Source organism: Labrus bergylta, chromosome 14 (genome assembly GCF_963930695.1).
Source record: "Labrus bergylta chromosome 14, fLabBer1.1, whole genome shotgun sequence".
Classification (NCBI taxonomy): Eukaryota; Metazoa; Chordata; class Actinopteri; order Labriformes; family Labridae; genus Labrus; species Labrus bergylta.
Window position 1 is genome coordinate 16,844,735 of NC_089208.1, and position 14,913 is coordinate 16,859,647.

Genomic DNA, 14,913 nt, shown 5'->3' on the forward strand with positions numbered 1-14,913 from the left:
TAATTTGAGTTTCATTGTATTACACTAGCGGTTCACCAGCAGAGGGTGCTTTATGAATTACAACAAGCATTATCACTCTCCGGAGTGTCAAGGGGTGACACAAATACATGCACAGTTACTTTCAAGTTGAGTGAACATATCTTCTTCATTATATCCTTTAGACTAGTGTTTGATAACTGCATTTGAAGGATCAACACAATAAATGTGTATATCTATCTGTCTACCTCTACAGATTGAAGATAGATATAAGAAAGATATCGGCCTATACATCGGTGTCAGATTTTTTTCTCTCCCTAATATTGATGACAGTATTGGCCCTAAAAGTCCCATATCAGTCAAGCCTTACTCATTATGCCTCTGTCAACACCATCCATCGAGGATAAGACATCTAAATTCCAAGAGGGCAGAGTCAACTGAAATTACATTATTCCTATTATCCTTATTTCCTATGGAGGACCTTAAAATAATGCATGCATTTTATCCAATAGCCACCTGGGGCCGCCATAGTACAACATTTGCCCTTGCAGTATTAAGTAAAAAATACAACACTCTGAGAAGAAAGTGTGATGTGAGTAACACCCTCAAACATATCAAATACACAATGTAAAGGCATTTCTCCTCTCTTTTCCAACATACTTCTGTCCTTTATATGCAGCACTATATGTTTTTTTCTTGTAATATCTAAACACTCTCTTCTGCCTTTCTCTTTTCCCTCAAATCACTTTTTCTCCCTCACTGACTGACATGTCACTGAGCCTCTCTGCTCTCAAACCATAAAGACAATTGCCTCTGTATGTTCTTCTGAGCGGAGAGAAAAGCTCCACACTCTTAATGCCGGGCCAAGCAGAAGATAAAGAACAAAATCAGTTAAGCTCTCTCAACATAGAGACACAAAGCTCTGAGAGGTAAAAACAGAAGGGCGAAAACACAAAGGCTGGACTGTGAATTTATGGTCAATAGAGGTCCTGGGGGAGACTGGACTCACACAGACAGGAAATTAAATATGAAGGCAACTGGAAAACCAAAGGCACTCTGCAAACACACAAAACTAAGAGAGAGGTATGTTAAGACTATGTTTTTATCAAGGGGGGGTCTGTGAACATCTGCGATATTGATAGGAGCCAAGTCCATCCAAGAAACAGAAAGTCTTCCGTGGATTTATCCTCACAAAGGTCCCTGGCTTTTAATCCCCTCCTTACATTACCCTGTTACTGACTCTCTGTGCCACCAATGGAACTCAGACTCCTGGATATACTTCTGGAAAAATTCAATCATGTAGCAATATAACTCTGAAGTCACTTGTTAGACTTTAATTAAGATGCACTATGCTCCTGGTGCTTCAACATGACATTTAGAAAAAACCCAGTAACACTTGTTATAAACACGTTTTGAGATTTGAAGCTTGAAAGTCTCTCATTTTTACCGGTGTTGTTGAAGTTTTGATCCTTATAGAGGCTTCTTGCAGGTACTATTCTGAATCTCTCTCCAGGACCACAGCCTAGTGTTTTCTTTGACAGACTAGTGAATTAGGTGCTAGTGTCATCTAGTGGTTAGGTAGCAGATTGCACCAATTGATAACCTCTCTTCTCACATCCAGTAAGAAAACCTAAAGTGGTCATCTTCTGTGATTAGAAAGGGCTCATTTCAAGGTAATGATGACAAAAATATCCTCAGTCAGGTGATGAAATACTAATAAGAAATAAAGGTTTAAGGTTCTATTTCTGTCAGTGGACCATCTAAATATCAATTACTGTTTTTTTTTATGTTCATTCAAATATTCAAAGTAATCCGCAGCAGCAGTAGCAGTCAGCTTGAATTATTCAGATATTTTTTGGGGGATTCATCAGGTCTTAAAAAAACCGAATCCATCTTTTCAAAACTCAGAAAGATGATAGGATTCAGACAATCACATCAGTGATTTGAACTGATACAACAAATAACAAAAATAATTACGCCTTTTCTATTTTAAACAATAAAATGATAAAAGATATTTGCATTGTATTACAAAAATAATCTTTTTCTTTTTCAAAAGTCTATTATGAAGTAATTTGTTATTTACATTTGCCTATTTTTTAGTTGTACTTATCTTTGTATTCAACTTTTGCTTTTCGCCTCAATCAACAATGGAGCACTAAAACACACACACTAACTGGAGCACGCACACACACACACACACACACACACACTAACTGGAGCACGCACACACACACACACACACACACACACACACACACACACACACACACACACACACGCAACAGCATCTGGCAGCTAAACACTTTAACCACAGAATGTTTTGGGCGGCTGCTGTCTCGCTAAATGGGATATTATTGGGGTCAAGGGCATCTCAACCTGACTTGATGAATGAATACAGATACTCATTTACTCTCCTTCCCTAAAAATTAAATTTCCGCAGTCCCCAAACATCATTATATATTCTCCTATCGTGTCATAAAAGTTTTTCAAAATTGCATTTTGTGTTGCAGTGATGGCAATATATACTGCAAGACGAAAGACTTAAAATAGACTCTTTAATGGATGTTTAGGTACTGAACGGACGACTTAATTGCACAGCCACATTATTATACTTATGAAATGTGCACAACATTTGCATACAGTGGAGCCAGCAGGATTATGTTTCCCAGTGCCCAAACCATCAGAACCATCCGCCCATGTGTCAGCCATCTTCAACATCTAGGTTATCACATGCTCTCAAACGCAGTCCACTCAAGTGAGTGAGCGGGCAAGGACAAGAGAATGAATAGATGTTTCTTTTGCACTTATACTACGTATGAAGAACCACTATAAAAAAAAAAGATTAACCTTCTGTTTTTCAAAGACCAGCCAAAATCTGACAAACACCAGCCAGCTAGGCTGCAATTAACTACATTATTATAAAGTAAACAATCAAAAACCCAGATTAGAAAATAAAAAACAAATAGTATTCCTATATGAAATTAAGTCTTGCAGAATAGGCACTGCGTCATTTCCAACATCATGGTGGATGTACAGAAGTGCAAGTTTACTTGCTTGTTATTCACTAACAACGAAACATGGAAATGTATTCCTTAGATACATACTTTTGTCCTGGTCCATTATTTAGATGGCTGCTGTTTGTCAGGCCTGTTGGCTGGTCGCTCAGCAATGGCATTAGACTGTTTGGGAGAAACATCATAATAGTCTTTATGTTTATGTAGCTGTGTTGGTAGTGTCCTCCAAAACCCACCACAAGTGATTGGATCATGTACATAAGGATGGCTGCTGGCTCCTGTCATAAAGTTAGTGCTAGCAGCATATAAATTGGCTGAGTCGGTGTTTGTGCTGCTATTTTGGCGGGAGCTTCACTGCTAGAGGGTTGACTATTTATTTGCAAAAACCTGAAAAATTGAACATTTCTAGGTTATTTATTTGCTTCCTAAAAACACAAGCTAAGCCATATCCAACATGCTGCGGAAAAAGCTATATTTACATTAGTCACCGGCCTTCAACTGAATTTGTGTCATAATGGTGGGAGATGTGGCATCCAAAGAATGCAATTCAACATTATTTCATTAAAATACAAAATCTGCTCCTGTCAAAGGACCCCCCCCCCCCTTTTTAAAAAGACTAAAAGAACAAAACAGGCTATTAATAAAATGTACATTTATGCTTACAAACTATGCCTGAACAGAGGAGGGTTTACATTTATGTCCAGCTCTACTGAAACTCCAAGTAGGCTTTGTCAAAATGTGTCTTCCCCTTGACCTCTCCTGTTGAGGAGAAAGCTAATACTAGACCTGACACATGATCAGACCACTCTAGCATGTGCTTTTATGAGCTCAGGTCTTAACCTTACTGTTTCATGCGCAAGTCCCCTGATACTAAAATTATTGACAAATCTGTGACAAACAGATACCTGCTGGTATGGGCTTATTAAAAAAGACCAACTATTTTCAGCCCTTGCAGAAATGTATTACAGACAAGTCAAATCAATCAATATCTATCACAATTGTCCTTGATGGATAGTTTCACACCAGTGAAGAAAATTGGCAAAAACACACTCCATCTATGTGCTTTATATAAATAAAGCTAGCTGGGCTTTGGGCTGTCGTTATTTCTGATCTTGTTGTTTCCTGTTTTATATTCTTTTACCGTTTTGAAAGGAACAGGAAGTTATTCGTTGTTGATTCTGAGGATTCTGATTGGCTTGCATGGTTTTATCCCTCTCGTTACACTGCCGCATATACAGTAGGTTTGGCATAGTTATGATGGCGCTCGACAGCGTATTTATGTGGGTTCATGTTAACAAAAACTTTTTTTGGAAAACAATCTGGTGTGTACGACGTTATTATTGAAAACGGAGGGGGAGAAATATTAGTTTCTGTAAATACCCGGCTTTGTGTAAATGTGGCCTCAGTGCTTTTAATAAGAGATAGGACAGTTGATAGGAAAAATCAGGGAGAGAGAGAGAGTGGGGAATGACATGTGGGAAAGGAGCCACAGGTGGGATTTGAACCTGGGCCGCCCGCTTGGAGGACTACAGCTTCCATACATGGGCATGCGCGCGCACTAACCACTGCGCCATTTATAACTGTCGCATACACTCAAAACGGCGTACGCCATTTCCCATGCAGAGTTTGGGATATATAAACGCAAACACTGACCTAGGCGTACGTACATTCTGGTGGCATTAGAAATTGGTGACACAGACATCGAGGGGGTGAATTGAAGCCTGCAGAGTGTATATTGATGTCTCTCATACATTTTATATCACTAAACATCATTATCATTAAAACTGGCAGTTTCATCTGTACGCATGCATGTGGTGAGCCGTTTTCAAGTAACTCTTAATATGAAAGAATTAGCATAGACTATTGTAACCACTAATGTAGGGATCCAAAATATACTCAAACAACATAGTGCCCCCAGTTTTTTGTATTTGCATTTATCATAAAGTGTGATTTTAATTTTTAATAAAGATGACTAAGCTGCAATATGCACAGAGACACGGCAGGGGCTTCACACGTTTTGTATTCTCGTTATTCAGCACATCTTTATCACCGGCACGATTTATGGTGTAAATAAATGTGGTAACTGAGTACAGTATACGCATCTCACAATCATTAGGCCTATATGATCATTCTTTATTCATCATTGTATTTTAAGTGCTAGTAATTTGTTGGAATTAAAACTTTTATTTCATGAAACACACACCATGTGGGTTGAAATAACTTTGAGGACATAGCCAATGATTACAAAAGATTTAAGTTGGTAATCTATGAATTTTGTTAATGCCAAAAAAAGTATGCGGGACAAATGTTAATTTTGGGTTGGGTTCCTTTTTGATAATTTTTACTCTATAGGCTAGGTTTGCTTTCCAAAATATCCCCTTGTGTGTTTAGCGCTGATTATGTAAAGTCGAGTGTCACAAAAGTACGATAGATTATCACATGGGCTTTAGCTTGAGGTAGGCCTATGTCTCCAGTTACCTTGTGTTGTGGATCGGGAAGTTCCCTCAGCAGAAGGATGGGAAGGATGAGTAGAGTTTCCTTCCGTGGACGCAGGGAGGCTATTGTTTAAGTCAGAGGTGGCTACGGTGTCGTCTGTGTCAACTCCCGCTGAGCTTAAATCCTCCAGTGTGTCATCTTTGAAATCTATAGACAGGAATATCTTATAATGCAGTTAACGTTTTGAATCTGTTAAATGTGCTCATGAAAAATACTGATGACATAGTTAAGTTACTAACTATTGTAACATTAGTTGAACACCTTATCTATATTCTGTGTGTCTTCCTGTAAAGGCTCACCATACGTCTCTCCAGAGAAGCCAACATCAACACCATCGTCTGCTGTAGTAGCCAGCGGAAGGTGACCAAGCATCTCGTCCAATCTTTTGTATCATTTAAATGTTGACGGATTAGAGCTACCTCTATTGTTCTGGTGTTTGACCAGGTAGTACTGCTTCTTCAAAATCTTCCATCGAGATCTGACCTGCTCCACCGTACGCGGTGGGAAACCGGCGTCCTGTAGCCTGTTCGCCGCAGACTGAGAACCGAACCGAACCAACGTTTTTGTGTACCGTTACACCCCTAATAACTTTTTTGAATATTCGGTCAGTTGCAGATGTGTTTAGATGTTTTGTGTTTCCATGTGTTTTATCTTGAATCTTATTCTAAAACCTCTAGCAGTAATGCCAGAGTACATCGTCACAGATCGATAGATCATCAACTATCACTGTAACTGATAGATCAGCTGATAAGTAATGGACAATAAAAAATATACTTTTTTATGAAATACACGAGTACAAGATCTACATATTAAAAGAATAACAAACACAATCAAATGGAATTATAAGCAACACATTCTTGTTACATTTCATATAAAAAGTCTGATAAATCATTTTATGAAAACGTGCACAACTTTTAGCAGCACAGAAAAAGTCAAACATGCCTTCTTTGAATTATTTACAGATTTCAGAGAGATATTAATAGTCAACATGTTTCAAACTGTAAACAATTTGCAGTAACAACGGCATGATGATTAATGTCAGTCTGAATCACAGTCGTGGCACATGTAGATGGCACTGCCATCCGTGCAGGCAAGGTGTACTCAGGTCTTGCAAGACACACAAGAGAGCCAGACCTCTTCTGCTTTTGAATAGCTCTCCAGGCAGACAATGCAGTATCCTTCCTCGTCTTCACTTCCATCCTCATTTTCTTTTGTGCACTTGTTTCTTTTCCTCCTTGCATTTTTTCATTTTCTGTAGATGCCCTTTGTTTGTCTGAGTGGCTCTTGTATGGGTTAGAAAGTGGGCTATGAACTCAAGAAAATCCTCATCTTACATCCAGCCAGATTCATTCGCTGTTCCTACCGAGCAAGGTTGGCCATCCCTGATGAAATGGGGTTGGTAACTTGTCCAGGGGAACACAAAATGTGGCGGGATTGCATTCCCTAATTTATTCACTGCACATGCCACAGTGACAAGGGTTCCACGCTCTCCAGATATCACAGCTCCAACTTGCTTTTGGCTTCTTCTGGCAAGAAACCTTTCTGGATTCTGGACAGTTGTGACTCCAGTCTCCTCCATATTCCAAATATCCTTGGCAGTGATTTTTCTTTTTTTAATTACTGTGGCCAGATTTGTGGAAAACTTGGTGACGTTGCTTTTATCATAGCTTGTTGCTCTTACCAAACTTGTGGCTTGTGGCAGTCTTATCAAAAGGCTTGGTTACCTTTTCAAGAAACCATCCAGCCAGTCAGCCACTCGGTTCTCCTCCCATTGTTTGGAGAACTTGCATTTGTACAAGTTTTCCAACCCAAATTTTCAAACCTGTTTGAAATAATTTGTGTGTAAATAAATAGGCTATAGTAGATCAACATAAACTAGTAAAAGTAAAGTAAACAGTTCATCCTGCACAAATACACACAAAGCACAATTAATTCATCAAATATGACAGACAAGTGTTCACTATAATCTTACCTCCTTTGGACTTAAACCACAGTACAGGTTAGCAGCCTTGAGAAGGTAATTGCACAGTATGTTCTCCTGCTCTGCTGTGAAAACTTTTCCTGCCGGCTGGTATCCTGAGCTCACATTTGGTGCGCCTTCTGTCCCTGACAGCCTTGTCTCCTTCTTCAAATACCGATATAGGGTCACATGACAAATGCCATGCAACTTGGCTGCGTTTCCCTGGGCAACATCAAACGCTGCACTCTCAAAGAGTGAGTGGCTGCAGTCCACTCTACCTGCATGCGGCTGCCCAAAATGAGCCATTCTTCTGTTAAACTCTGTACATCAAGCTGCACAGTGAAAGTCAAACATTCAACTGTAGAACAAGAACACAAATGTTTTCAAGTGGAGAACGGTTGATTTGGAAAAAACAGCATGTTACGGAGCGATCACTTAGACGCGTCTCCAAACAGTCTCTCTGTTTCTGCAGAGACATGGCTCAATTCTGCAGCTGCTGTTCCACATACTTCCATCTGTACAGAGAGCTTGTTCAGAGCCTGTTGTTCTGGTAACAGACAAAGAACCTGCCAGTCATGGTATCAACAGATGTCCTCCCGGAGACTTGGCCAATGGAATTTGTTTATGCCATTGCGGTGAATACACTTTCACACTGTGCCTGTCTGAATCCACGATGACACCTGGGTATGCTTCATTGTCTTAATTAAGGATGCACAACTCTCCAATGTGCTTTACTTCAATCATTTTTGGTCTCCTAGTGTTATCTGGTGTCTTTTCACATGCTGGGGACTCATCAGATGAAACAGGAACATCAGCTAGAGTGACCTGTTGAAGGTTAAAGCAGGGGATGTCCAAAACACCTTCCTCCCTTCACCTGCTGTGAGAGTTTAGAGCACTAGAGAGAGCCAGAGAAGAGAAGATGAATGAGAGGTCTGGGGCTGATGACCCCCTTGGACACATTCCCTGCAACTCAAACAAGCAGGTGGAGCAAAGTGGCGAGGCTGTCAAACATGGGAAACTATTATTAAATAAACTATTGTAAGAAAGCTCCGGACATATAAATGTAACATTTGATGTATATATCTTTAATACTCTTTTATTGGACAAATAATTGAATTAGCCCCTATTCCGGAAGAAACAAGCACAATCTTTGTCTTTCACAAAATCCTAAATCCAGATTGTAACGTTCAGATGATAAGAAATTATTTGTATCTAAAAGAAAGTACAGACTATAAATTATCTGATAAAACACAATGTGGCGCAATGGTTAGTGCGCGCATCCCATGTGTTGAGACTCTCGCCTCAAGCAGTAGGCCTGGGTTCACTTCCACCCATGGCCCCTTTCCGCATGTCATTCCCCGTTCTCTCTCCCTGGTTTCCAACTCTATCCACTGTCCTGTCTCTGCATTAAATAAAGGCACAAAAAAGCCCAAAAAAAACACAGTCTGCTGCCTTTAATGTGACTGTATACAGCAATATTCATCTGTTATTGGGTGTTCTTTATTTATTTTTATACAGCTGGAGCTGGGATTAAACTGTGAAAGGAAAACTTTATGTGTACTTTGCACATGGAACAAGGTCAAGGACTATTATCATGCTTGCATTAATGGAACAGATTTATGTGCCTGTGTTTGCTCTTTTGAGGTCGTGTTTGCAGTGAATGATTTATGGAGGGAGGAGAATTTGCAGGGAGAAGTGGAGCAGCAGTTAACAATTTGCTTCTCATGTCTTTTCCCTATTCTCCTTTTGATATTGTTTGATGCCAATTTTTTATGATTTGTCATCCGACATTTAAAAAAAACGGAAGAAAGCGCTCTGTCAACTGAAGACTGCTAGTCTGGCCCCGACAAGGCATCAGAACAGGAGTTTCAAGAATGGGGGTCAGGTGTCGCTGAGGAAATCACAGCAAAACGTCACAGAGGAATTATTGTATTTTTGTGGAACAGTATTCTGTACCAATGGCTTCCTTTTTAATGGACCTTGTGTGGTGTTTGCTCCCCATCCTGCTCCTCCTGCTGCTGTCTCTGGCTCTCCGCTGGCCCAGGGCATACTCCTGGACACGGCTGGCTGTCAGGGCTGCATGCTGGAGACTCTGGGTCATAATTTGCCTGATCTTGGAGCTACCACTGGACAAACGAACAATAACACGGACCAAAGAGGCCGGATCAGCAGAGAGAGATATTTTGTCAGGGTCAAGTCAGGTCTCAGATGGCCCCCAGCTCATCTGCAAAGCAACTGCGTTGGCCAAATATCTGCTCAGCCACTGCAACTCTCTGGCTAGGCCAAGACTGGCCTCGTGGCCCAGAGGAGATCCCCACTTCCAGACTCTGTCCAGCCTGCTTTTTGGACAACATGGGGACACAGTACAGTTCACTAGAGACCACCTATTACTAAAAGACGGGGGCATTGTAGCTCTGGACTGGGCTGTGGGAACCAGACAGGCTGAGAGGAAGAGGTGGGAGGGGAGGAGGGAGCACCAGCCAGGGGGGAGGATACCTGGCAGCATCACCTCAAACCCTCCTGTCCTCCTCCTCATCCCACAGTTTTGGGGAGGGATGACCCCTCACCTAAAGATGCTGTGCCATCAGGCCATACATCAGGGCTTTTATGTGGTGGTGTCTCACCCTCGAGGCACAGTGGAGTGTCCACTGACCACAGCTCGACTCACTGAGTTTGGAGACCCAGCTGATCTCGAGCAGGTATAGAGACAGAAACATTTATTCTCATTAATACAAGATGGCAGGTGTACACTGTCTCTTTATCTAGGAGGTTAAAGGCTTTATATGCGATTTTTCACACTTAAATGTAATAGAAATCAAGTATATCCTCTGAAAATAACTCTGTGAGTCATGACTGTCTACAATGGGTGTAACACCCGAGTCCCACTGTCTGTGACACTTTCAGAGTCATATTTTCAGTTTGTTTACATCGCCCGGACGGCAGCAGACTCCTCCCCTCGCGTATAAAAGTTGTTTAATTGAGGGACTAGAGAAAAGAAGAATAACATACTGTACTCACTGTTTAACTGTGTTTCTAGATCACACTCATTTCGGGTAAATTTACATGCAGTGTGAAGATACGAGCATAGTAAAGATCGATAGCATTAGCATGCTAACACAACAATGCACCAAGAGTTGTTTTGGTTTCATGCTGGTGCTCAAGGGCGACATCTGCTGGATGAAAAAATCGCGTATAAGGGAAAAGTACACTTGCTATTTTTTTTCGTCCAAGATTCTATGTACTGAGCTTATTGTGAATCTGTCCTGAAGTGTATTGCTTAATATGACCAAAATTGAACAGCTACATTTTGATTAAATGTTTTCTGTTATTTACTTGGTAAAATGTCTTAATGGATGTGAGTAAACAAATAACATTTTAAGCTAAATAAGAGTCATGCTGTGTGGATACAGCGAAGTGGCTCAAAGCTTTAATGTTGCACCATCACATTTTAGTTTGTTAGCATGCTAGTATTAGCTTTAAAGGATTGGACATAAGAACAGCTGAATGGATGTGAATGTCAAGTTTTCTAAGCAATTGATCAGAAACAGAAATATTGTAGTTTGGTGGCAATCAGCTGAGAAGTTACTGGGTCACAAAAGTTAGTCTCATCCTCTTCTTGGGACCATGATAGTTTAAAAAAAACATGTCTTAGTTATCCATTAAGTCTCTGGATTAGGTCAAATAGCTCAAGCAACACTTTTTAGTTTGAAGAAGAACTTTATAAGACTTACACCTTTCGGCTTGTGGCCTTCATCCAGTCATCAGTCTGGACAGAATTTTCAGCCTATACTGCCGCAATTAACGCATCTAATATATTATGATTTCTTCAATTTTCAGGTGATAACATATGTCCACAGCCGCCACCCATCCTCTGCTCTCTTTGCTGTGAGTGAGGGTTCAGGCTCAGGGATTCTTCTTTCCTACTTAGGGGAGAGCGGATCAGGTTCTTACCTGACCGCAGCTGCAGCTATCTCACCTGTTCTCCTGGGCCAGCAGTGGTTTGAAACGGCAATGCCTCCGATCTATCACTGGGGGATTTTGTTCCAGCGGAAAATGCAGCTCAGAAGGTGAGAGAACTAAACACAAAAAGGATTATGTTGTAGTTGTTAATATGACTGCAATCCACCCTATTGTTGTTCTCACTCACTGGTCAGGAAGCTTAAACGCTACACTATTTCGGTGAGTCCCATTGACTTTATATAAACATGGACGTAGTCTCAGTGAGGTCACCCATGAGTTACTGAAGGAGACTTTTGTAACCTATCAACAGGGGATTACCATTTTGGAAAAGCTGTGTCAGCGTCACTTTTGATCATCCTAACAACGGGCAATGAGCTGAGGCAGGTACTTGCAGTCAAATTCCACCAGATGTGTGTTCGGTCCGTCCAGTTCGTTACGGCAGCGGTGTTGATAGGTTTACACTTTATTTATTTATGTGTGCTTCCACCGGCTCTGCTGCGCTGCGTGCGTCTCCAGAGCATCAATTTACCACAGAAAAGATTGAGTGGGACGGGAAGTCAGACATTAAAACATCCGGGGATTTCCTCAGAATAAAACACTCTGTTTTGACAGTTCTGAACAATGACCTTGTGTGTGTTTGTTTTTGTGTTTTCAATGGTTTTAAATGGTTTTACACAACATACATCGTATTATCTTGTGCTGTCGCCAGTGAATATGTCAAATTACCGGGGCGAATTCCCTGTCTCGGCACTCCAGCTGACAGCTGGACAGCCTGTGGGTGTCTACGGATGAGGGGGCACGGAGCCGTTACGGACCGGAGTGAACACGCAATGCACACGTATCTGGTGGAAGTTCTGGCTAAATCTCCTGATAAACAGCGACAACCCATCCAGCCATCAGTCAGATTAGCCACGCCCCCATTATAAATGACTCTGTCCTTAATAGAAAAAAAACAGATTAGTTACTAAAAAACACCCTGCTCAGAGTGTGCATGCAAGGAAGTGAGCTTGTCAGACAACATTTTGTGGGGGGCAATTTTAACCTGGCTGTAAAAACATTCATTTTTGAATGGGGTGTGTATGTGACGTCCGGGACTTTTGCCTCCAACCCTTAAAGTGGACGCTTAAGGAACAACATTTTTTCTCTACTAACGTATTGGCTTCATATTTCAACACTGGAGGTTGCCACTTAGTGAGTCTGCTTATCTGGAGACTTGTGGAATTTACCCAGAGGTCACTGCAAACTTGGAAGGACGTGGACGCATCTTGCCCCTGCAAAATGCAAACAAATGTCCGGCTGCTGAAGTAGTATTCATAAAGTATGAAAAAATTAAATTGTCACCAAAGCAAGCATGTATGTGTCTGGAAAATGCTAATATGTTTAAGTGACCATATGTAGCCTAGTTTTCTTTTGTTGTTAATTAAAGAATGTTTGAAGAGCTGCTTGTGTTTTTCAGTATAATATTCACAAAATATTAATATTGTGTTTGTCTGACTTTTGATCATGTGTTGAGATAGAGAAAAATGTTAATGACGAAAATACAAATATTCCCGGGGAAGTGTGATTTCTTCTTATATAATGGTGCGTATCATCTCAAGCCCTCTCGGACTCACGCACTGCACACCTACAGTAACATCATTAAGTGTTTTGTAATTGCTGTGGAAGCTTTTGGGGAGTGGGGGGGTTTGTTTGGGCCAAAAAGGAGCCACTGATAAAGAGGAATAATTTAGTGATAATCTGTTACTGTTATCATAATTGTTAACACATTGGCTTAATAGTTTGAATTTGACAATTCATTATTTGCACTCGTCATAAAACATAAATAGTAAAAGATAAATGCTAACATTGTTAATATGGATATAAGGGACAGCTATATTAAACGTATTTCTTCATATTCTACTTTCATTAGATATGCCGAATCCTTCAGAGGGGTGCTGGATGTGGATCGGGCTCTCAGCTGCTCCTCTCTTAGAGACTTTGAGGAAACGCTCGCCTGCTCCTCATCCCAGCTTCAGCGAACAAAAACAAGTTCTGGACTGGCCCCAGGAACCTCCTCGAAGGGTCTGGCCCCCTCAGCGGCCTGGGAGCTGGGTGAGAGGGCTTACCCAGCCAAGGACTGGGACGGCTACTGGAAGAGGAACGAGCCTCTCAGAGACGCAGACGAGGTAGCGGTGCCTGTGCTCTGTATCTGCAGCTGTGATGACCCCCTCCTTCCACCTGCAACGTCTTTGCCCCTTCCCCTTTTCAAGAGCAATCCTTACTTCCTGCTGGCGTTGACGGACAGTGGAGGGCACTGTGGGTTCACTTTAGAGGGCAAAGAAGAGGAGAAGGAGGGAGGGAGGACAGGAAACGAAGAGGTTGAGGAGGACAACTGGAGTCATTTTGTAGTTCTGGAGTACTTCAGAGTGGTTGCTGATTTCCTGAAAAAGGAGGAGAGGGAAAATGCAGTGTGGGGTGCTGCAGCAGATTTTAGTCTGGCTGGGCAGTTGAGCAGGATCAGCAGCATGGCTCCCCTTCGCAAGAGGAGAAACCCTGTGATGAGGAGACCTAGACCAATGGCAGCTCAGCAGAGAAATGTGGAGGAAGAGGAGAACTTCACCTGGAAGAGGTCCTACACACGCTGAGAAGAAGACAAGGAAGCTGAATATTTGCAGAGAAATAATCATCTTTGGATGATTATTTTGTGCCTCCTTACTTTTAACATCTGTAGTTGGAGTTTTACAGTATATGACACAAGGACACAAAGTTTGGAGGAAAGAAAATCAGATAAATCCCATAGGAAACATGTTTGGAGTTGAGGAGAAAATCTGTATAAAAAGTCAGCGAAGACACGCACATCACTTATTCAGGTGCCGAGTGGTAAAAAAAAAAAAAGCAAAAAAACCACTAGATTTGATGCACAGACTCGCAATACTATGGCTCCCAAAGATGTAATCATTTGTTTGCTTTATGCATTAGAGAACACAATGTTTCAAGCCTGACCTTCCACAGGTTATTGTAAAACAATTCCCTGCATGTTGAAAGTGATCCCAGTACAAATGTATAAGCAGGTGGAAACATTGTATAACTGTATCAGTAACATTGTTATTAAAGGTCACATATTGTGCAAAATACACTTTACCATGCTTTGTGAACACTATGTGCCTTCTCAATGTAAACAATAAGTCATGGCGCTAGAAAGCCTGAGCCTACCAGAGACCTTCCAGAGAGGGGCGAGGTCAGACACAGCTCATTTGCATTTAAAGCTACAGACACAGAAACAGTCTGTTCTGAGCAGGGCTGAAATAGAGGGGTTTATAGGCATGATCAAATACAGGATCATAGTGGATTTATAACAAGAAACTTCACAGACATGTTTTGGGGAGCTCTGAGAGTTACTGAAACTTGTTGAAGAGGAGTATAATATGGGACCTTTAACATACTTCAGACATCTATGACAAAATTATAATGAATTCAGACCTTTTTGCTTCAGATTAGGTCTTTTTTTTTCTTAGCTTAAAAAAAATA

The 14,913-nt window shown here is 41.2% G+C and overlaps 1 protein-coding gene across 1 annotated transcript; it reads left to right on the forward strand.

Annotated features, from left to right (window-relative positions):
* The first annotated feature begins 8,928 nt into the window (after positions 1-8,928).
* LOC109991712 (protein ABHD15) lies at positions 8,929-14,818 on the forward strand. Its single transcript, XM_020644062.3, has 3 exons — positions 8,929-10,145; positions 11,284-11,513; positions 13,316-14,818. The coding sequence occupies exons 1-3, from the start codon at positions 9,405-9,407 to the stop codon at positions 14,028-14,030; spliced, it is 1,686 nt and encodes a 561-aa protein (XP_020499718.2). The 5' UTR covers positions 8,929-9,404; the 3' UTR covers positions 14,031-14,818.
* Positions 14,819-14,913: the final 95 nt, after the last annotated feature.

Coding starts and splice junctions, on each gene's coding strand:
- LOC109991712 (XM_020644062.3), top strand. CDS start 9,405: ATGGCTTCCTTTTTAATGGACCTTGTGTGGTGTTTGCTCCCCATCCTG. Junction 10,146..11,283: donor ACCCAGCTGATCTCGAGCAG/GTATAGAGACAG, acceptor TTCAATTTTCAG/GTGATAACATATGTCCACAG. Junction 11,514..13,315: donor CGGAAAATGCAGCTCAGAAG/GTGAGAGAACTA, acceptor TACTTTCATTAG/ATATGCCGAATCCTTCAGAG.